Raw genomic sequence first — 23,676 nt, 5'->3', positions numbered from 1 at the left:
TGCTTTAGGCACAAAGCCAGCTGGGAGATATTGGGCCAGTTACTTTTGCTTATCTTTGAAAGGAGGCAATGGCCAAACACTTTTGAAAAATTAAGAAAACTCTAGCGACTTGTCCAAACAATTTTTAAGAATTGGACAGGACTGAATGCAAGAAAAAGAAAAAGATGATGAACATGAAGCACAAAACCTCCATCAAATTAAACAGCTTCCAAATTGCTCCACATCAAATTAGTAGGACTTTTTGTTTGGTTTGAAAAAATACCAATTCTACTATGTGAAAGAGGAATAACTATTTTCTTCTAGAGATGTTCAGTCTGAATGTATAAACATTGACAGTGAAGGAAGCTGCCAATTGTCAGAGCATGGTCACTGAGTAGGCTTTGCTTGCATGGAAACTATCATTATTCGAATTGTTGCCAAGATCCAAAATCAGTATCTGTAAGCTAATTGTTTAATTTGATGTTTAGTTCATATCACAACTGCGGTACATAGTTTTCAAAAGTAATAGAACTTCATTTCTACCTTATATATTGGATAAATTACTGTAAGCAAAGCATACTTGGATGTATTTTACACTTCAATTGGCAAATTGTCCTGAAACTTTAGCTAGTTAAATCTCTAAACAGTACACACCACTTTTACCAAAAAGAAAAAAAAATATTTTCTGTATACTACTAGTCTTACACTGAACAATTAACAATGAGAATATACCGGTAATCAATAACCTCAAAAATATTCTGTGATAGGGAAGAGAATAAAAGGACATTTAAATAAATGAAGTTATTTTTTAAAAAAGACAGTTGCATATTTTGTATGTTAACATTTATTATTATTTACAATTGTAAGAAAGTGCTTGTATGACAGTGTTGGTGGTGCCAGCTAGAGTCAGAAAAACCCAAACACCTATTCAATTATGAAGTTTAATCTATCTCATAGGACTGCAAGGAAAAAAAGTCTCTCTCTCTCTCTCTCTCTCTCTCTCTCTCTCTCTCTCTCTCTCTCTCTCTCTCTCTCTCTCTCTCTCTCTCTATTTGTGTATGTGTGTGTGTGTGTGTGTATGTATAAAACAATGTTACACTTAAGAAGTACTTAAGAAGCTACTTTGAGAAACTTGGACAAAATCTGGGACACATATATAATAAAATATAAAGTATTTATATGAAATTAATGATTCTAGAACTCTTCTACATTTAGCATCAAGTAAGACAATTGTTTATTTTGGACAAATAGCATAACTCTTGAACAGGACATGACAGGACATGTGTGGTTGGCTTAATGCTTCTGAGTTCAATGTTGCAGTATTGCTGTCTATTGGCTGAACCAGTTGGGGCTCATAAAAGCTGAAGCATCACAAGTTCCAATTTTTGATGAAAAGTTCTGCATTAACATATATCTCTATTTGTATAAAACAAAATCTGCTGGGATAATTACTAGTACTATACATTATGAGGGTCTTGTGTATATAAGCAACTTTTTTAGTTTTTTAGTTTTTATGCTAGTACTCAAAACCAAGCAAAACTGGATTTTTTGTCATGCATTTTGAGTTGGATTAGTTACAACTTTAACTGATGTTCATGTTTTAATTTATATTGTCAAATTGAATGCCTTGAATATAAAGTGGGATATAAAAATGCATAATTAAATAAATAATGTGCCCATCCATGATTACCAGAACTGGTAGCTACTAATTTCAGTGGGGATTTATTTTAAACAAATATATTTAGAGATTGCAGATATTAGTCTTACCTACAAAAGTCAACAAAATTTTACTAACAGTTGGACAGATCTTGGAAATACATTGCTACATAATTATTTCCTTTTATTTCTACAAGTGGTAAGTGTATTCAAATGTGTAATTCCCAGGCATTTGCAGTAACACTTTGTAGCATAATTATTTGTTTACCATCTTTGGCTAAATCACTTATTGTAAGCTACTTCACTTTTACAGTTTTGATCAACTACTATCTATTCATTTGCTTTATTTTTAATATCACAGTTATGCTAACCTTTGAAAAACTATAAATGACTTTCTGATAAGCATTATAAATAGCTTTTATAATAAAATAAATGATTGAAAATCTTAAGAGTAATGAGGTAACTCTCCATTACTTGTAAAAAAAGAGAGAGAAAAAAGTCCAAAACATGTTTTTTTCACAAGGCAACTGGACTTTCTTGTTTTTCCTTTGAAGAAGTTTCACTTCTCATCAAGAAGCTTCTTCAGCTCTGACTGGATGGTATGGAATGGAAGGATTTTTATACTCCTTGTCTTTTAAATGCAGATGTACTGCTGAATCTTGTTCTGATGGGTTTGTTCTCCTATGTTGTGGTTGTTTTGTTTCCCCAATGTACAGATCTGCACATCACTCATTGTATCATCTGTCTCCAGTCTACAACAAAGTCCTTTCAACAGTTCCAAGAAGGCTCCACATCCATTTGCATTATTCAGATGACCCTGAGGACACAGATAGCCTCAATAATTCTCTGAAAGAATGCAAATGAGCAGCTGTCTGCAAGAAGTATAAAATATTCCCATTCTTCACCATCCAGTCAGAGCTGAAGAGCTTCTTGGATGAGAAGTGAAACATCTTCAGAGAAAAACAAGAAAGTCCAGTTACCTCATGAAAAAGCATCCTTGGTACAACTCTGACCTGGATGACTGAGAATCTCCATAGAGAAAAAGAAAGTCCAATCCCACATTTTAAATAGAATGGACTTAAAAAAAGACACAGTTTATTTTAAATCTGTATTTAAAACTTGCCCTTTAAAGACATTGTCATGATGGGTTACAATAAAATTAAGCTTCGTCCATCCTAAAAAAAAGGCAATTTACTCTGATCTGTTTATAAATGGAAGGAAACAACTGGATCAAGTTCTAAAACCTCTCCATATCTCTCCTACACATTAATCTTGTGCCAGCTCACCTGAGGAGCAGCACCCAGCCAAGGTCCAGTAGTCAGCAGGCCAGGTAAGAAAGCGCCTCTATGCTCTCCTTTCCCAAGGGTGGTGGGAGAGGGGCTCTAAAGGAAAAACAAACAAACATTGACTCATCCTAACTTTCAAACTGAGGATAAGTAGGATGAGAAAATTGGCTCCAAATCTATTCCTATTCTTTGTGCTTAAATAAATCTTTGATCTTATTTTAAAGCTATGACACCTACAGTAGCTAAGCATTATGCATTTATGAATTATGACATGTGAGAGGTGTGTGTATATGCACCATTTTGTTTTTTAAAAAATGTTATCACTTTTAGTAGTTCACCGAATTGCTGGTATAAAAAGTGCTGGAAACTGCACCCACAATATTCTATTAGTGAGCCCACTTTTAAGCACTTTTTGCATGTACCCATTATTTTTTAAGTTTAAAAAGAACTTTGGAAACCCAACATGGAAGACCTGCTAATAGAGGGCTTCTAAAATTAATTTTTACAAACGCCTTTGCATTGAAAAAAAAGTCACATATTCTACTGAAGATAAGTGTTTTAATTCATACTAAAACATTTCTATTTAACAAAACAAGAAGAGATAGAAGGGTTTTCTCTTAAGAATAAATTGTTTTGTTTTCTTATTCCTAAAATGAATTGGTCAAGGTAAACTAACCTGAATTTGCTCTGCTGGAACGTGAATAATGTGAGAAGGTCTGTCGCTATGGTGATGAACTGCATTGCTTTCTTGTTCATAAATGGCATCTCGTTCAGGCTGAGGAAGACTGAGGAACCTCCGGATCATTGACAGATTCTCCCACAGAGTTCTGTTCTCAGGCGAGGGATCTTCTTTCCAACGTAAGAGTTCGCAGAGCCAGCCCTTAAGACAATAACCAGCAAAATATTAGGTGACTTTATAAAAAATTTAGGTACCACAAGGCGCTTTCCTTGGAAGCAAACTGAATAAATTGAGAACAAGATGAACATCTCTGCCCAGTCTCACTTCATTGTTCTTCTTGAAAATCCTATAGACATTTCATAGGGAAAAAATGTTTATAAAGCTGGCATCATGAACTTTTACCAACCTAGTACACAAATATCTAGATTAAGAAAACTTTGAATTGTTGTTAAGAGAAAGCAACTGCAGCTCCTCATTATTTCAAGGATACAAGAAAAGAAAACATGCTATTTGAGTTCAGTCTACTATAGTATCTCTACTGCTGATTTTTATCTAAGTCTATAACTGTATGAAAGGGGGAAAACATACTTGTATTACATATTTTTTAAAAAAGAATCATGACATTATTCTCTATTTCATAATTAGATAATGTATCCTATATCTAAACTGAGTAGGGATCTAGTTCACATTAATCATATAGTACAGAACCTATTTGAAGAAACATTACGGAGAAACTTTACAGAGCACTTGTTAAGGGCTCAGAGGGGTTCTGCAGACAAATCAAACCTGTTGATACTGTTCAAGCCAATTGAGATCTTCTGGTTTTGAAAAAAATGCAAATAAAATTTATTACTTTAAGCATTATATGAACAAGATCATATTTTTCAATCATGTTGCATATCCATGTAAACTATGTATAAAAGCACCTGTTTTAGCCCAGATATATTCTAGTAAAAAGCAAGCTTGAAAGTATGCCAAAAGATTGTCCCAAGAGAACTCTTGGGCAAATGTTAATTTGCTTCTAAAATAGATGCACAGATTTTTTTTCCTTAACAGTTCAGCAATTGCCTACATGCCAAATTATATCAATGGCATTATTTTTTATATTTAAATAGAGCAAACATGACAAAGAACACCAATGTTTAGCTTTATCAGTCTAATGCCTCAAGACAAAGATGAAACTGATACATAGTTGTCCACGGCAATTTAGGTTTAAATGCTAGAATGCTTTAATTATAAAATAGTTTAAAAGTATTGTTAACATTAACTTTCTATTTTTAAATATTATTTATGAAGACCAAGCCTTTAAGACAATTCACAATGTAATAAAACATTAAAACACAGGAACAAATCCTGTTTAATCCACAGATTAAACTGTAACAACCATTAACAAAAATCAATAAAAAATCTTGATAGTGTAGTTTTTTATTGATAGTATAAAACATTTTAGGATGTTTGTAAATTGTAGATAAAACACAGTGATAAATGGCATGGGCAACCACTGAAAAGACCCTGGGAACTGCCAAGTATCATAAATATGGAATGCAGTTTTTAAAAACATAAATAAATATCTTAGTTTTAGTGGCAGACTGCCGGGTAGAAACATTACATAGAATAGTAGAACAGTGTGCGTTATTAATTCAACATGAACAGAGATTAATATTTATATGTTCCTTATATGTAAGGTTGTAGGTCTATACATGTGTTGTATATAGTATGTTTAAATGTGTGTTACGTATGTGTACACTTTGAGAGCAAGCAATTAAATTTCATTTTTAATGTGTGCCATTGTGCCCACAGTAAAAAATGACATTAAAGGTTATCTATCTATCTATCTATCTATCTATCTATCTATCTATCTATCTATCTATCTATCTATCTATCTATCTATCTATCTATCTATCCAGTGCTTTTTTTGTAAAAGAAAAAGGTGCCGGAACTCACACATGTCATACAGCCCGCCTTGCCTACCCTACAAGGTACCATCCAAGAAAGGTGCCGGAACTCCGTTCTGAGCGTTCTCTGAGGAAAAAAAGCCCTGTATCTATCTATCTATCATCTATCTATCTATCTATCTATCTATCTATCTATCTATCTATCTATCTATCTATCTATCTATCTATCTATCTATCTATCTATCATCTATCTATCTATCTATGTTTTCTTTTGGACTGATTCCTGTTAATCTTGAATGACAAATATCCATGACAGTTACATTATTCAGTGAAAAATTATGTTTTTTTAATATATACGTATCATTTAGACAAAAAGATCACCATGTTGTCCCATAGTTGCCAAGCATTTTGCCCATTACAATACAGTAAGCAAGCACCTTTGCTTAAAAATGTTTTCTAAAAAATGAAAATAGAGTTTAGAAGAGAAGCCTTGTTTGCAATTTTTTCTTGGTGATAAGAGCACAGTAAGTCAGCCCAAAGCTAAAAGCTCTCTGCTATTCATTAAAGTACCCAAGATTTTTGTTCTTTTTGTAAAAGCTTGGGAAGAAAAATGTTGCTGCTCTGAGGAATCCTAGTGCAGCTTTCTACCCTGGTGCAGTAGGCCACGGGTCAGCAACCCACGGCTCTGGAGCCACATGTGGCTCTTTCAGCCTTCTCCTGCAGCTCCCAGTTTGCAGAGGGAAAGACAGAGACAGAGAGAGGCACTTGTGCTTCCCCCCCTCTCTCTGCTGTCCTCTGAAAAGCTGATGAGCTTATTGGGCGGGGCTCCTGCTCCACAGGAAGCAAGAAGAGAGCCAGCCCAATAAGAATGTGTATCAGCTTGTCCAAGAGCAGCGTGAAGCCAGCTTGCCAGGTGAGCAGAAGATCATAAAGAGAGGGAGAGGGAGAGGGAGAGAGAAAGAAAGGGAAGCGCAAGTGCCTCTCTCTGTCTCTGTCTCACTTGCACACACACACTTGCGCACACCACACAAACACACTGAGTGGGGAAGAGGACTGGCAGACCAAGGGCAGAAAGAGAGAGGGAGGGAAGAGAGAGAGGGAGAAAGGGAGGGAGGGGGGAGAGAGAATATATGAATATATGTGGTTGTTCTTACTGGACTTTTAGTAAAGAATGTTTAATGAAATATTTTGATGTTTTTTTTTAATTAAGAGGTGAGGTATGGGAATAATTATGCTGTATTTAAAGATGGTAGAAAAGCTACTAAAATTGTTTTTGACTGTTGGAATGAAGGAGAAAGGTGTTTTCCCCCTCTTTCTCCTGTCCTTTTCTCCCCCCCCCCACAATTTTTTTCTTTTCTATTTTTCTATTTGTAGTTTTTATAGTTTGCACTGGCTTTTTATTTCATAAATACGAGGAGGACTCAAATAGATATTTGAGTATTTTATTTGAAAGTAACCATCAACCCGACATATTTTTTTTTGGATTTCAAAATGCTTTTGTTGCATGCAGAAATAAAAAAATGTTTTCTTTGTAGCATTGATTTCATAAATGCAGCACACTATAGTTTTTTTTATACACAGCATGAAGGTAAAAAACAATATATGCAGTGTTATCTTCATTTTAGATGTCAAAAGGGTTTTGCGGCTCCCAGTGTTTTCTTTTCGGTGGGAAACAGGTCCAAGTGACTCTTTTGAGTGTTTTAGGTTGCCTACTCCTGAAGTAGGCCATACTAACTCTTATATATATGAAGGGCAGAATTACTTAATTGGTTATAAAAAAATTAATACGTGATTCTGCCCCCTCTTCAACTTCAGTGGACTAAAATCTTGATGTCACATTAAAGCAAAAATATATTTGATCAAATAAATATATGGAATATATCTATCTATAAAAAACCTTCTCAGTATATTCTTTGTAATTATCAAAACCTAATTTCTTAGCAGTTTGCATGAATCAAAAAGTAAATCTGGGGAAAAAAATCCACAACAAAATCTACCCATTTAGAAAGTATTTGGTTCTTTTTGTCACTTCTACGTTCAACATATCCTAATTAATTAGCTATGTCTGATAAAACATTTCCAGTAGTTGGCTATTAACCTTTGCCCTGAAATAATACTTCCAATTCCTTACCCCTCCCTCCCCCCAAATAGTGTGATGAATTGCAAGTTTAAATGTAGTCTTAAAACACGAAACAAGTAAATTATCCCTCACTTGCTTATATTCTAAAATAATATTTAAACTTTTAGAAATGATATTTTTAATGAAGCAATATAGAATTTCTGCATTTTAAATGTAAAACAATGTATTTGTAATGTTTTTCTCAAATATGCTAACTCCACATTTATTTAGCATATTTATTTTACTACTTCTGAGAAACCCACCCCATTCTTACCTTTGTTGACAGTGGGAGATGCTTTTATGAAAAAATTCTATCGAGTTGTAATTTGCATATTTTGTTTAACAAAATGGCGAACAGTATTCAAGCTAAACAAACAATACAAATGAAAATTTAGATATATAACTTGTAATATTTGTAACATTATGAAAAGTGCATCATGGTTCAGATATCTCTCGATGGCTGAAATAAATGTACATGGGCCTTTTTCTCCATAAAAATTACGTATTCATTAAAAACCTTTCTATACTGATATATGAAAACACATATGGAAGACTACCCTTAGGACTTGTACGTACTTGGAAAAAATACATCCTAAAGCAACAGTAGGAACATCCTTCGCTGCCGTGCAGCAACTCTGCCAGGCAGCATTGCACTGCATATAAAGAAGGAGCAAAGCAAAGCAAAATATAAACATTAGTCACATGTAAATATGTAGATGAACTTTCAGGATGTTACTACTTTTCAAACTGACAAAGTTTAATTTGACACCTTCTGTTCTAAAGCCTTTGTTTCTATTCAAAATCACGCCTTTAGCTGCTATCAATCACTACACTCTCTCCCTATTACTTAAGATACTGGCATGGGGCCTGGGATAAGCTGAAAATGCCATGCAGATGAATTCTGAGATAATGTGTTCAAACCTGTTATATACAACACAAATCTTGTAAAGTTATGTATTGTAAACCTACATTTATTGAGAAGTCAAGTTTAAAATCCATCTGCTACAAAGGAAAAACTGCTATGCACTTTTATAGTAGCTGAGTGACATATGCAAGTCTTGCTACAGTTAGCAAAAAATGATGAAAGGGAGGCAACTAAGTTTTTTCTCCGTTAAGAATGCTATTAAAGAAACATAAAATTGTAAAACAAAAAATCAATTGGCAAACAGTTCAGTGGAAATTATATTGGATGTTATTTTTTTTTGAAAAATAATACAGCAGTGTTATTTGTAATCTTTTTTGCATCTTATTGTGACAGCCATACATTTCTGATTTCAAAAACTTTAGGTAAATTATTTTGCTGCTCAGCATTTGAAAGAATGAATTGAATAATGCTGTTCAAATAAACATGAATAAAGCTTTTGATTTTAATTTTTATTGTGATAGACTTCTTCACAGAATATAACTGCTAGTCCACTGAAACGAGGGATAAAAATATAATTTGGATAGACAAGTCCAGGGGCTAGATTTTCAAGCTAAACATGACTGCAAAGGGATATCACTATCCCTATGCACTTTCTGCTAAAATTAATTCTTAATACTTTAATTTAATTTAATTTAATTTAATAATATTTCTATATCGCCCTTCTCCCGAAGGACTGAGGGCGGTGAACAGGGCAAGAATAAAAATACAGAATTACAAAAATTAAAAAATGATTAAATACATGCCCACTAAAAACAATCAATACATATTAAAACCCCAATAAAATGACAGTAAAAAACCCCACCAATCCCCCATCAGGCCAGGCCGGCTTGTTCGAACAAGTATGTTTTTAGATCGCGGCGAAAGGAGCGAAGATAGGGCGCCATCCGGAGCTCAACCGGTAACTGATTCCATAGCTCCGGGGCGCCCACAGAGAAGGATCTCCCCCTGGGGGCCACCAATTGACATTCTCTGATCGGTGGCACCCTGAGGAGGCCCTCTCTGTGGGAACGCACAGGGCGGAGGGAAGTTGATGCCGGCAGCAGGTGTTCCCTAAGGTACTCCGGACCCCTGCCATGTAGGGCTTTAAACACCATTACTAGTACCTTGAATCTCACCCGGAAGACAACTGGTAACCAATGCAGCTCACGGAGCAGAGGTGTAACATGGGAGTATCAGGAGACTCCCAACACAACTCTCGCAGCTGCATTCTGTACCAGAATGCAAATACTTTCATTACATATCCCTAAAATGTTGAGCCACAAAGCATATTAAACATAGTATTGCTCTCCTGCTTGGGTACCCAGTCCTATTTTAAAACCTTTTAAAAAATAATATAATAAGATTTCTCCATTAAACTCAAAAGACTAACTCATGCTTCCTAATCTTAGTATTATGAGAGTTTTTTTCTTTTCTAAAATGATATGCGAATGCATTTGGTTGTATCTCTGTGGTGTAATATATCGCAGAAACACAGAATATTAAAAGAAATCAGTTTAAATATGCATGATATTTGATACAAATATTTTCATCAAAAGCATGAATTACATTTCATATGTAGTATGAACAGGGTTTAAGTACATAATCCGTTAAGCAGTAGTTCTGAGTAAAAAGGAATTCAGTCTTGTAGGCTAAACTGCAATACGCATTTTCAATGAGCTCATTGTCAACAACAACTAACTGTAAAGCTAGCAATTTATCATTCAGCAAATAATTTTCTAGTTTCATAAAGAATCAGTAAGTGTTCCTTATGCTAATGAAGACTGTTTTAATCTGCCCACAAACATGCTAATAGAGGGTAATTTTTCCCATTTAGAAAACTGATGGCACTCAAACATAATTTCATACCAGTATTCTACAAACTGGATAAAATGGACTTCCAAAATAATTAGTCACCTAATTCTTCACCTTTACACCAAAAGGAGAAAATGGATTAAAGCTCTGTCTCTCTGTCTGTCTGTCTAGCTATCTAGCTACCTAACTATCTACACACACATACACATACACAAACACACACATACAAACACAACTTACACACACACTTTCCTTCTAATAAATCTTAGGATTGCACAAATATATATGGAAAGCAAACACACTGAACTTGCTTTGGGCTCCAACCTCCAAGATCAAAAGATTGGGATGGGGAGGTTCTACAGAGGAGAGTCATAGTTTGAACAATGAGATGCATAATGGTGGCAAAAGATTACTGAAAGCATTTTAAATTATTTACTAGGTTAAAAGAGAACTTTAAATACATCAAATTTCATCGGGTGAAATTTTTGGTGGCAAAGTGGTATTGATCTTTCTAAATGCTTAAAATTAACTATTTCCAGAAGGTCATTATTTGATTAAAGGCATTAAAGTTGAGGGCAAGAAAAGATGCACCCTTATATCTCATTCTAATAAACTTGTAATTTAATCATAGCCAACTTTCTCATGTCCAAAAATAAAAATGTTTGCCTTGATTTTTTTTTATTTTTATCTCTTATATTAACTCCTTTAAATATTCCAGAGTTCTTAAAACAATCTCCATTACTACAGACTTCTTTATAATGGAAGAATACATGCTAGTTAAAAGAAATATAAACATTTCTGCTTTCAATATTTAACTGTAAACTTTTCCCCTATAGAACTAGAATGTGCAATACATTCAAAGCAGCTCTCTGGATATCTGGCATTTACAATTCTTAACCCTCCCCCAAAGCCCAAATCTCAGAAAGTCCACCATGCAGACCTTGCAAAATACTCTGCATGTCCAACTAAGTGTCTCATAAAATTACCTGCCGCGTCCTAACAGATAATTTCCAGATATATTAGTTGTACAACCCTGAATCTCCAGGATCAAATCTCTTATATTATGGATTTCTTGCCCTCCAAATGTTGCTAAGCTATAATTGTCATCAAAGCCAACTAACATAACCATCCATGATACTGATAGTTGGAATTCAGTAACATAAAGATGGCACATATAAACCCATCTCAACTACATACGCTAATTAAAAGTTGCACTGAACTCAGTGTAATTTACCTTTGAGGAGATATGAACAGAATTACACTGCAAATCTTATATTTGTGTGTCATAAATGCATAGTTTTTTCAGAGAGAAAAAAATCTATGTTCCAAGAAAGACTCTCCATACTGACTTTTTTCATTGCTTGAGTATTCCCACAAACAATATATTTCTATGGCCATCCAGATAAAGTTTGTTCCTATAACTGGAGAGTTCCAAAATGTAATAGTGACTTTTTCCCAGATAGATAGATAGATAGATAGATAGATAGATAGATAGATAGATAGATAGATAGATAGATAGATAGATATAGAGATATAGATAGATATAGATATATAGATAGATAAAGGATTATCAGTATGTGGCTGAGATAATCACTACAGTACTATCATATTGAAGCTTCATTTCTGGAGGAAATTCTAACATTTTTTTTTCAAGCAGGTATGTCATAGCTTCCTCAAACAAGGAACTTCTTCTCTTCATGTATTCAGTGCACTGAAGGCTGTGGCTGGCCCTACTCAATAGAATACCTGGCTTTCGTAATGTAACTATGAGTCTCCCAAGTTTTGGTTTGATCAAAATAACTGCAATATCATATTGTTTCTTTACTGTTTCTAGAAATGAAGAATCCAAAATATGGGCAATGAGAAAAAAAGGATATTTTAAATCTATTTCATATTGATAATTGTACACAGGAAGCAAGTATAATAAATATCTAAATAAAACAAATAGTTTATCCCAACATATCCAAAAAGATGTGCCTTCTGACAATTTAAATATGCTGTCAGTCTGTCTGAGCAGACAGGAAAGTTCTTGCCTGCCAGAGATGGGTCTGTGAACTCATCAGGAATTAAGCAAATATGATAACATAAACAGTCCTCAACTTACCATTGTTTATCAATGGTTAAAACTTGCAATGGCCTTACAACCTGTTCTTGAAGTTAGGACCCTCTTACCAGCCCTGCAGTCACATGATCACAGTTCAGGCACTTGGCAACTGGTTCACATTTACAACTGTTGCAGTGTACTACAACATAAATCCTAGGTTCACCAAAATTTGGGCAAGTGTGACCTTATAATATGATCTGCAGATCAGATTCTATAAACAATATGCAGAAATAAATTACACAGAATAATATTGGGTAGAGAGTCAATTTGGTGTAATGGTTAAGGCATCAGCTTAGAAATCAGGAGACTGTGAGTTCTAGTCCCACCTCAGGAACAAAGTCAACTGGATGACCTTGGGCCAGCTACCTTCACTCGGTCCTTGAAAGGAGACAGTACAAAACCACTTCTGAAAATGGATTTGTCTTGGTAGTCTCCAAGAATCAGAGTTGATTGAATGGAAGAAGAAAAAATGTGTAAGTATATTTAAAACAGTTATATAAAATGTATTTCTAAAAACTCATAATTAGCTTTATTCCAACTTTTGTTATTTTTCTAGTAAGATTTTAAAAAAAACAAGTCAAACTTGAGATTTCTAGTTTTTGCTGTATTCCAATTATCTAAATTTGAGCTATTGTTTGCCTAAATTATCTATTCCCTTATATTAGATACCATTTTATTTGTTCAATCTTTTTTCTCTCTCTCATTTGCATACATTTGCAGCATTTGTTCCACTTGCTCTTTTCTGATTACAACTACACATATACAAAAATGTTGCAAAACCAGCAAAAATTACCAGATTTGCAGATTTAAACCTCTGTGTCTTTGTTGAGTAAAGAAAACTGCAATTGTCCATCCTCAGCCCTGATTGGACAAGTGAAATGTTTTAAATATTCTTCCCATCAAAATATCCCCAGCATTCTGCTTATATTTCACCTTATATATCTATTTCTACTTTTTGCAATTTAGCTAGTGCATATATTTAGAAGTATAGCTAATACTTTTAGGTGCATTAAGAACAGAGCAACATTTTACAAAATGTAATGTCAAACTGTAATGTCAATGGTATTAATCAGCAACTATCCAATTTGAAACAGCTTCCCATAAATGCTGGTCATAGGCAGATAATGACCCTCATATACCCAGTCTTTGATACATGAAACAGTGTTCCTTTTCTGATGTTGATACAAGGATATAATTAGATACATTGTACATGACATATCTGGGGGTTTTGAAAGTGTTATAGAAATGCCAGAAATTATTATATACCAAGTAAATCCTGAAATCTCTAAAAATTGCACTCAAAGCTTTAATAATTTATATTCCACTTAGCACAAGAATGGCATCTACCTCAAAGGAAAACAATTTAAGGTCAACCTCCAAAGAGCATACATATAGTGCAGTCAAAAATCCAGTTTCATATTCATCTTCCCCATAGAATCAGCTGTAACTAATTCTGGTATTCCCAATAAATGTATCATTATAACACATTAATTTAATTGCATGTATTTTATATGTATCCCCACTCATATGACTTCAAAGAAAGCCAAATTAAGAACAAAAAAACTTTTAATATTAATGTGCTCTAATAGCCACCAATTAAAAGTAACTGCTAGTAAAATAACATGTTCTATTTATAAAATTAATTTATCCTGTCCCTCATTGCACCAGGTATATTTTTACATACATAGCCCGCTTTTTCATACATAAAATAAGTTCACATAATATTCCTTTCCTTCCTTTCTGGAAAAACAGCAAAAACAATTGTGAATAAGTCAAAATTGAGATGGAATGGGGAAGGGGAAGAAGAGAGGGTAGCTGCATTGGGAAAAATATATAGGAACAAAACTATATGAAGGTTTGAAGGAGAAGTTGATGGAAATAGAAAGAAAAATAAGACAGAGAAGCTTTGTTTAGGCATTTCAAAAAGAATTAAAATTTGTCATAGAATAGCTCCTCCCAATGCACTGCATGTCTTTTTTTGTTTCAAATCAAATCATTTTTTATTATGCTCAATGACCAGATGTAGGTACAATTCAGCAACAATGTAACAGGATGAAAAGGGGAGTGGGATATAATTAAGGGTACAGTTTACTGAAAAGAGAGAAAAAAAGAGGAAGAAAAGTTGTTCAGAACTGGAATTGCAGACTTGATTTAAATATGTAAGGCAGTGGAAATTGCAAGAATTCACTGCTAAGTAAATACAAAGATATAGTACTGTAACATACAGTATATAGTAATATTACTGTAAGTACATACAACGGTATATTACCGAATGACCATCTAGTAAACTATTAAAATGCTGATATATTAAAACATTTAGATAAATAAAATATATAACATACATAAATATACTCTAATAATGTTCTACCTGGAATACTTTGAATATAGGTAAAGTAAAGGTAAAGGTTCCCCCGCACATGCGTGCTAGTCGTTTCCGACTCTAGGGTCCGGTGTTCATCTCCGTTTCAAAGCCGAAGAGCCAGCGTTTGTCCGAGGACATCTCCGTGGTCATGTGGCCAGCATGACTAGACACCAAAGGCGCACGGAACGCTGTTACCTTCCCACCGTAGTGGTCCCTATTTTTCTACTTGCATTTTTACGTGCTTTCGAAATGCTAGGTTGGCAGAAGCTGGGACGAGTAACAGGCGCTCACTCTGTTACGCGGCACTCGGGATTCGACCCGCCAAACTGCCGACCTTCTGATCGATAAGCTCAGTGTCCTAACCCATTGAGCCACCGCGTTCCTATATATATAATTGATATTTCAAGTACCCCAGATATGTCATGTACAATGTATCTAATTATATCCTTGAATATAATTGATTCTATTTACTTGGTTCCAACATATTTATTATTATATAATTCAGAGTTCTATAAATGGAGGAGAGAAAATAAGAGAAGGGTAAGAAAAATAAAGTGGTTCAAGAATTTTGAGATCAGGTTTAATCTAAAGTTAAATGTGGTCTAGTTTTAACTATTTCAATGGCAAGTTTAGCTAATCTGTGAGTGATGTTAGGATTTGAAATTGCCCATTCTTCCTGGACTTGCATAAAAAGGACTTATAGTGTTACTTTAATGGTTCTTGTATTACAGAAGGACATGTTATTTCAACTTCCCTAGAATTGCAAGGCCACAGATGCTGGGATGTGGGGATTTTGGCCTACCTGCCATATAAAAGGACTGAAGAGAGCATCTGGTGCCTAGTCTTGAAAAATACTTTTATCAATTTATAGGAAGCTTACAAGAGATTTGCTAATTCCTAGGAACCTGAATTTAGTACATTCTAGAGATCTGAGAGAGCTGACTTCAAGCTGATATTCAGTGTCAATCAATCTTTGAAGCACTAGTGCTTGGGCCTGAGTATAGTCCAAAGCTATCATGGAGTTTACAGGCAATCCAGCTATATATAGTTTTTGCTCCACAGTGAAATAGATAGATGCTTTTATGAAGCATCTACGGTATCTCCCTATCCTCAGCAACCTCTTCTTGTTCTCCTACCTTTTAATAGAATACTTCCACTCAACACCATTCATCTGATGGCAATCTGTAGAAAATCTCTTGACTTACAAAGGATAGCTTTATGGGATATGGAAAGGAAGGGGAGGCTGAAAATCCCCCTAATGCATTGACTGATATACATACACATCTGAACCACTAAGAATTGTGGTTACTCAAATAATAAAATATCAGCTTAATTTCATTTCTCTGAGATTCATACATTGAACAAAAGGAATGCACTTGCAAACCTTGAAATCCAAGGAAGTTTTATTATTGACATATCTTAAATTTAACGGCAAAGAATGCACATAACTGAACTGGGAAGGTCAACCACAAAAAGAACTGTTTTAACAAGCCCCGATCCTACTCAGGTTCCTCACATTGCAAAATATGAATATTTTTACATTAGCACAAAAATAATAATTAACCTTGTTTAAACAAATATGTATTAATAATCAAGCCATTTGATTATTATAAGTCACATATGGACCCCAAAAGCTGCCTTTCATTCAAGATAGATAAATTATCAATTTTGATTCATATTTGCAAAAAAATAATTTATTTAAAATAAAATTTATAAAAGGAAAAAATAGTATTGTGTCCAGGTGTGCACTGAGAACAACAGAGTGGCTAATACTCTTCTGCTCTAATCAGCAGCATTCCAAATAACTATCACTCCCATAGCGCTTGGGGATTTTTTTTTTTGGTTGTTCTTTCACACAACCATTGTTGGCTTTTCTGATCACACTAAATGTGATTTTATATTCAGAGATCTTGTTCACTGAAAATATCCCATCTCTCTTCCTTTGATTTAAAATAAAATCTGTAAAGTGAAAAAAATATTCTTAATGCTATATTTACACTTAAGATAAACTTAAAATGTATGTAATATTCTATGCACCGTTACTTGAGGAAAAGCTCCATTAAGCATGAAACACCTGAGAAAATATATGCAGGATTTTGTTATTATATAATAAAATAAAATATTTTTATTAAATTTATCAATTTGATCATTTTATTAAAGCCTTTCAGAAAATTATTTTATTATTTTATTTTATTATACTAATTACAAAATCCTACATATATTTTCTTAGAGGTTTTATGCTCAATGGAGCTTTCTCTCAGGTAACTGCGCATAGAATATTACATACATTTTAAGTTTATTTTATAAAGGCAGGATTAAAAAAAGCTCCCCTTTTCCCTTAGAAATGTTTAGGACAATAGAAAATACATGAATGTTTCCTCATCCTCCTGACTTTCTTCCAGATGGCTATGTTGTATATTATAATAGCTCCTCTAGTATTAAGACTAATCAGATTCCTTCATAATCAGGGTTTTTAATTGTATTGTAAATCTTTACTTAAAATTTAGTTATGAGAGAAATCTTAGTATACTTCACCATTATGGTGAATTCTATAAGAATTCTATAAGAAGAAACAGAGAACAGCAATAAGCCTATATTATACTATATTTTTAAAACCAAGCAAAGAATGTTACATTTCAAGACTGAAATTTTATTTTATATTTTTCAGATATTGTTAAATATTTTGTTATTGGATTTTTCCCTGATGTAAATTATTATGAGAAGCAAATTTCTTTTATGCATGTAATCAGCCACAATTCACTTTAATATCAATTAGTTCTTGATAAAACAGAAGTTACGCTTATACATCCTCCTATAATTGTAACTCTTACTGACATGTTTTAAACATATAACAATAATACTTATATTATCACACTTATCAACTAATCTGTTTCTATGGAATGAAATTATTACCTCTCTTCTGATCACCTGTTACTTCTGCTTATTAACTATAGCTTCTCTAATTATTGTAAAATTCCAAGGTTTGATTAGTCTTTTGATGATAGAATTTCCTTGCTCTAGTGATTTTATGAGTTATCTTTGCATGAGATCTTAGTGTATTGTTAAAACTGATGCAATTCATTTTTAATCTGTTTAGCTGACTTCAGTTTTCAGGAATGCAATGAATTCTACTAACAATTTCTCCACACAAAGAAAAATATTGCTCTCCAAGGAGAGGAGCTGCTCGGGCATCACCCCTGAATTGTATCGGAAGAGGAATGGGAGGGAAGAAAGGAGAGGAGAGAGGGAAGAGAGTAGAGGAGGGGGAAGGAAGTAGGAAGGTTGGAGGGAAAGAGGAGAAGTGGGGAGAAACAGGAGGGGAGTGGTGAGGGAAAGAGGAGAGGAGAGGAAGAAGAGGGAAGTAGGAAAGAAAGGAGAAAGGGAGAAAGAAAGTAGAGAAGAGGGAAGAGAGAGGAGGGTGGATACAGTGAAAGGGGAAATGGACGAGCAGCACCCAAACTTACGTGTATGTATTTATGTATGGCGATATATTTGTTGACTTGTTTGTGGAAGAAATGGGAAATAAAATTGAATATATATATATAAAAGAAAAATATTGCTGAAGTAATGCTAAACAAACCCCAACCTGGAACATTGACCCTAAGCAACTGGCAAATACAAAGTTTCATACTCATGCCATCCCTTTAGATTTTTCCTAGGTAATGACAGCAACTCTGTTGTACAACTTAGCAAAAAAAATACCATAACATAACCTGAAGAAGAAGAAGTTCTATCTTATCTTTTCTTGTTGTTGTTAGTTGTGAAGTCCATTTAAACTCAAACCTACTGCTTCAGTGAATCCATCCAGCCACCTCATTCTCTTTCGTCCCTTTCTTCTCTTGCCCTCAATCTTTCCCAGCATTAGGCTTTTCTCCAGTGAGTCCTTCCTTCTCATTAGGTGGCCAAAGTACTTGAGTTTCAACTTCAGGATCTGGCGTTCTAAAGAGCAGTCAGGGTTGATCTCCTCTAGGACTGACCAGTTTGATCGCCTTGCAGTCCAAGGGACTCGCAGGAGTCTTCTCTAGCACCATAGTTCAAAGGCCTCAATTCTTTGGCGCTCAGCCTTTCTTCTTAAGGTCCAACTTTCACAGCCATACATTGCAACTGGGAAGACCATAGCCTTGACTATATGCACTTTTGTTGGCAGGGTGATGTCTCTGCTTTTTAGTGTGCTCTCTAGATTTGCCATGGCTTTCCTCCCCAGGAGCAAGCGTCTTTTAATTTCTTGGCTGCAGTCCCCATCTGCGGTGATCTTGGAGCCCAGGAAAATAAAATCTGTCACTACCTCCATTTCTTCCCCATCTATTTGCCAGGAACTGAGAGGGCTGGATGCCATGATCTTGGTTTTCTTAATGTTAAGTTTCAGGCCAACTTTTGCACTCTCCTTCTTCACCCACAACAAGGCTCTTTAGTTCCTCTTCATTTTCTGCCATTAGAGTGGTATCATTTGCATATCTTAAATTGTTGATATTTCTCCTGGCAATCTTAATTCCAACTTTTGATTCATCTAGCCCTGCCTTTCTCATGATGTGCTCTGCAAATAAGTTAAACAAGCAGGGCGACAATATACGGCCTTGCCGGACTCCTTTCCCAATTTTGAACCAATCAGTGGTTCCGTGTCCAGTTCTCACTGTTGCTTCTTGACCGCATATAGGTTTCTCAAGAGACAAATAAGATGGTCTGGTACTCCCATGTCTTTAAGAACTTGCCACAGTTTGTTTTGATCCACACAATCAAATGCTTTTCAATGAAGCAGAAGTAGATGTTTTTCTGGAACTCCCTAGCTTTCTCCATGATCCAGCGTATGTTGGCAATTTGATCTCTAGTTCATCTTCGAAATCCTCCCTGTACTTCTGGTAGTTCTCAATCCACATACTGCTGGAGTCTAGCTTGTAGGATTTTAAGCATAACTTTACTAGGATGTGAAATGAGTGCAATGGTGCAATAGTTTGAACATTCTTTGGCACTGCCTTCCTTTGGAATTGGAATGTAAACTGATCTTTTCCAATCCTGTGGCCACTGTTGAGTTTTCCAAATTTGCTGGCAAATTGAGTGTAGCACTTTTACTGCATCGTCTTTTAAGATTTTGAATAGCTCAACTGGAATACTGTCGCCTCCACTAGCTTTGTTGTTCCTCAGCTTTCCTAAGACCTATTTCACTTCACATTCTAGGATGTCTGGCTCGAGGTCAGTGATCACCTCATCGTGGTTATCAGAGACATTAAGCTCATTCTTGTATAGTTCTTCTGTGTAATTTTGCCACCTGTTCTTAATCTCTTCTGCCTCTGTTAGGTCCCTACCATTTTGGTCCTTTAACATGCACATTTTTGAATGAAATGTTCCCTTCATCTCTCCAATTTTCTTGAAGAGATCTCTGGTCCTCCCTATTCTATTGTTTTCTTCTATTTCTTTGCACTGTTCATTTAAGAAGGCATTCTTATCTCTTCTAGCTATTCTCTGGAATTCTGTAGTCAATTGGGTGTATCTTTCTTTGTCTCCCTTGCCTTTTGCTTCCCTACTTTCCTCAGCTATTTGCAAAGCTTCCTCAGACAGCCATTTTGCTTTCTTGCATTTCTTTTTCTTTGGGATGGTTTTAGTTGCTACCTCTTGTACAATTTTGCGAACCTTCCTTAAATCTATCTGTCACCTCTACTGTATATTCATCAGGATATGATTTAGTACATACCTGAGTGGCCTAGTGCTTTTCCCTACTTTCTTTAGTTTAAATCTAAATTTTGCAACAAGAAGCTCATGGTCTGAGCCACAGTCAGCTCCTGGTCTTGTTTTTACTGACTGTATAGAGCAGGGGTAGGCAACCTTGGCTCTTTTATGACTCATGGAGTTCAACTCCATCTTTGTCTGCAGAGCACATAGTCAATCTGATTTCTGTGTTGACTGTCTGGTGATGTCCATGTGTAGAGCCGTCTCTTGGTTTGTTGGAAAAGTGTTTGCTATGACCGTCGTATTCTCTTGACAAAATTCTATTAGCCTGTACCTTTCTTCATTTTGTACTCCGAAGCCAAACTTGCCTGTTATTCTGGTTATCTTTTGGCTTCCTTCTTTAGCATTCCAATCCCCCATGATGATAAGGACATCATTTTTTGGTGTTAGATCTATAAGGTGCTGTAGGCCTTCATAGAACTGGTCAATTTCATCCTCTTCAGCACTGGTGGTTGGGGCATAAACTTGGACTACTGTGATATTGAATGGTTTGCCTTGGATTTGCACTGAGATCATTCTGTCAATTTGGGGATTGTATCCCAGTATGGCTTTTCCTACTCTTTTATTGACTATGAAAGTTACTCCATTTCTTCTGAGGGATTCTTGCCCACAGTAGTATACCTGATGGTCATCTGAATTAAATTCACCCATTCCTGTCCATTTTAGTTCACTGATTCCTAAGTTGTCGATGTTCAGTCTTGTCATGTTTGACCATGTCCAGCTTTCCTTGATTCATGGATCTTATATTCCAGGTTCCTATGGAGAAAAAATCTTTACAGCATCAGACTTTCCTTTCACCACCAGACACATCCACAGCTGAGCGTCCTTTCGGGTTTGATCCAGTTGCTTCATTATTTCTGGCGCTACTGGTACTAGCCCTCTGCTCTTCCCCAGTAGCATATTGGATGCCTTCTGACCTGAGGGGCTCATCTTCCAGTGTCATATGCCTTTTCATGGCAAAGATACTGGAGTGGGTTGCCATTTCCTTCTCCAGTGGATCACGTTTTGTCAGAACTCTCTGCTATGACCTGTCCGTCTTGGGTGGCCCTGCATGGCATAGCTCATAGCTTCATTGAATTACACAAGCCCCTTCGCCACGACAAGGCAGTAATCCATGAAGAGGATCTTATCTTTATTATCATTTAAAAACTGGTTGCAATATATATCTTTAGATATCATCTGTGGTTTGGAAATATACAGTATAGCCACTTAAAGCCATTACTTAATTTATAATATAAGTATTCAAATAGAATGCATAGGAGTATCCCTTGACAAGTTTGCAAGTTCTAATATGTACTTGCACTGGTAAATCTAGCAGATCTGTACTTTAGGGCTATATCAAAATAAACCAGCAAACTAACAAACCCTGTAAAAGTATTTATATTTGTATTTTAAATAATCCTGCAAGTAACTTTTATTCATTAATACAAATCAGATCAAAGAGCTGGATCACTTGTCTGTGTGTAATATTTATTAGGTCAATGACCAGCAACATAAAACAGACAAAAAGGAATAAAAGGTAACAACTAGAATCAGAGTAAGATGAATAAACACAACTTTATATTGGCCAGTGTAAATAAATCAAGTACAGGGTACTTTGAACATTCCTATTATAACAATATTCATTAATAAATACTATATATTTAGACTATACACCAGAATATATATCCTCCAAAAATTACTAAAAGATAACCAGATGTGATATTAATTACAATAGGACTCCTATAAATCAGTTTTGCCTTATTTTCATTTCAGCAGTACGAAATTTAGCTACTGCATAGATTTAAATCTGCAGAAGATGGTTCATATAAAAAATTCTCTGGTCTCTTTAAAAATCTATAAAGGGAAAGGTAGATATTGATCTAATATTCCTGTAGAATTTGCAGCATAAAAACACATGAGATATTTTAAACCTTGTTATTATCACATATACATATCACTTTGCTATGGGATTTTGCTACACCTGCTTTGCAAGAATGTTGATGGGAGCATGTTCAATCTAGCTCTAAAAAGTGTATTCTGATCTTAAGGAAAGTTAGGTCTTTCAGATATCTTGCTAGTTTCCATACACCGTAGGATCACTATTCTGATCCTACTGTAGCCAACAAAATGCCCAGGAGAAATTTACAAGGAGTACACATACAAATAGCACTCCAGCAATAAGCTTTCCTGGAAACAGAACCTGAGAATAAAATGTTCTGATATTGCTTATATATTATAGTTATCATATCTTATCCACCCAAGTTATTTTTGACTTCACTGAAGTATTTTTTGTTTGTTTACTGAGGGATTCAAAACAAAGTAATACAGGCATTTTACACACACACACACACACACACACACAGAGAGAGAGAGAGAGAGAGAGAGAGAGAGAGAGAGAGAGAGAGAGAGAGAGAGAGAGAGAGAACTATGGATTCTCTTCCACTTATGATCAGTCAGTTAGTTATAAAGGACCCAAAAAATAAGGTTGCGTTCATTTAACGTAAAAAAGGTGTAAAATTGAGCACAACACATGATGACCTGCTTAATGACAAGCACGATTTACAACTGTAATTCTGGGCTCAATTACAGTTGTAAGTCAAGGATTACCTGAAATGTGGTGCTAAGGTGTTGAACTTCAATTGGAAAGACCCAGGTTCAAGTTCACCCTCTGTCATGGAAACTCACTTTGTGATTTTGAGATTCTCTCTCAGTTTAATGCTGTTATGGGGAAAAACTGAGAGAAGGAAAACTATTTAGACTGGCTTCAACTCAAGGAGAAAAAGATAGATATAAACCCTATTAAATATTTTTAAAAAGTATAGCAATGACAATACTATAATGTCCACTCTTAATTTAATAACTATTTTAAGTTTTTTTTTAAAAAAAGAATTCAATGTAATATTTTTCATGCTTTTATATTTAATATATTGCTAGAGTTTTAACTCATAAACATTTAGAAAACATGGAAGAGTTTTGTCTTTCAGGGTACACAGCAATATAGAATCTTGGGATATATTTATATAATGCAGTTATGTAGCATTGCTGAATCTAAACAATAGGTGGTAGGAATGAGAACATTAAGTAGGCAGATAACTTGTACCTTTAGCTTTTATCTTTTTGAATCACAAAACTTACTGTTTCTTATGAGTTCCTAAAAATGCAAAGGATGCATCATCA

At 34.9% G+C, this 23,676-nt stretch overlaps 1 protein-coding gene across 4 annotated transcripts in view; it reads right to left on the bottom strand.

Annotated features, from left to right (window-relative positions):
• SATB1 (SATB homeobox 1) overlaps nucleotides 1-23,676 on the bottom strand; it is a 115,181-nt gene that overhangs the window by 5,780 nt on the left and 85,725 nt on the right. For 3 of the 4 annotated variants that reach the window (XM_081345411.1, XM_081345410.1, XM_081345409.1), the window contains 2 exons: nucleotides 3,598-3,801; nucleotides 2,922-3,017 (listed from right to left, as the gene is read on the bottom strand). In XM_081345411.1, coding sequence (XP_081201537.1) covers nucleotides 2,922-3,017; nucleotides 3,598-3,801 — 300 coding nt within the window. The remainder of the gene's footprint in view (nucleotides 1-2,921; nucleotides 3,018-3,597; nucleotides 3,802-23,676) is intronic. The other variant, XM_081345408.1, reaches the window with a different exon arrangement.

Source organism: Vipera berus, assembly GCF_964194415.1.
Source record: "Vipera berus genome assembly, chromosome: Z".
NCBI classification, from domain to species: domain Eukaryota; kingdom Metazoa; phylum Chordata; class Lepidosauria; order Squamata; family Viperidae; genus Vipera; species Vipera berus.
This window is presented reverse-complemented; position numbering and strand designations above follow the sequence as displayed.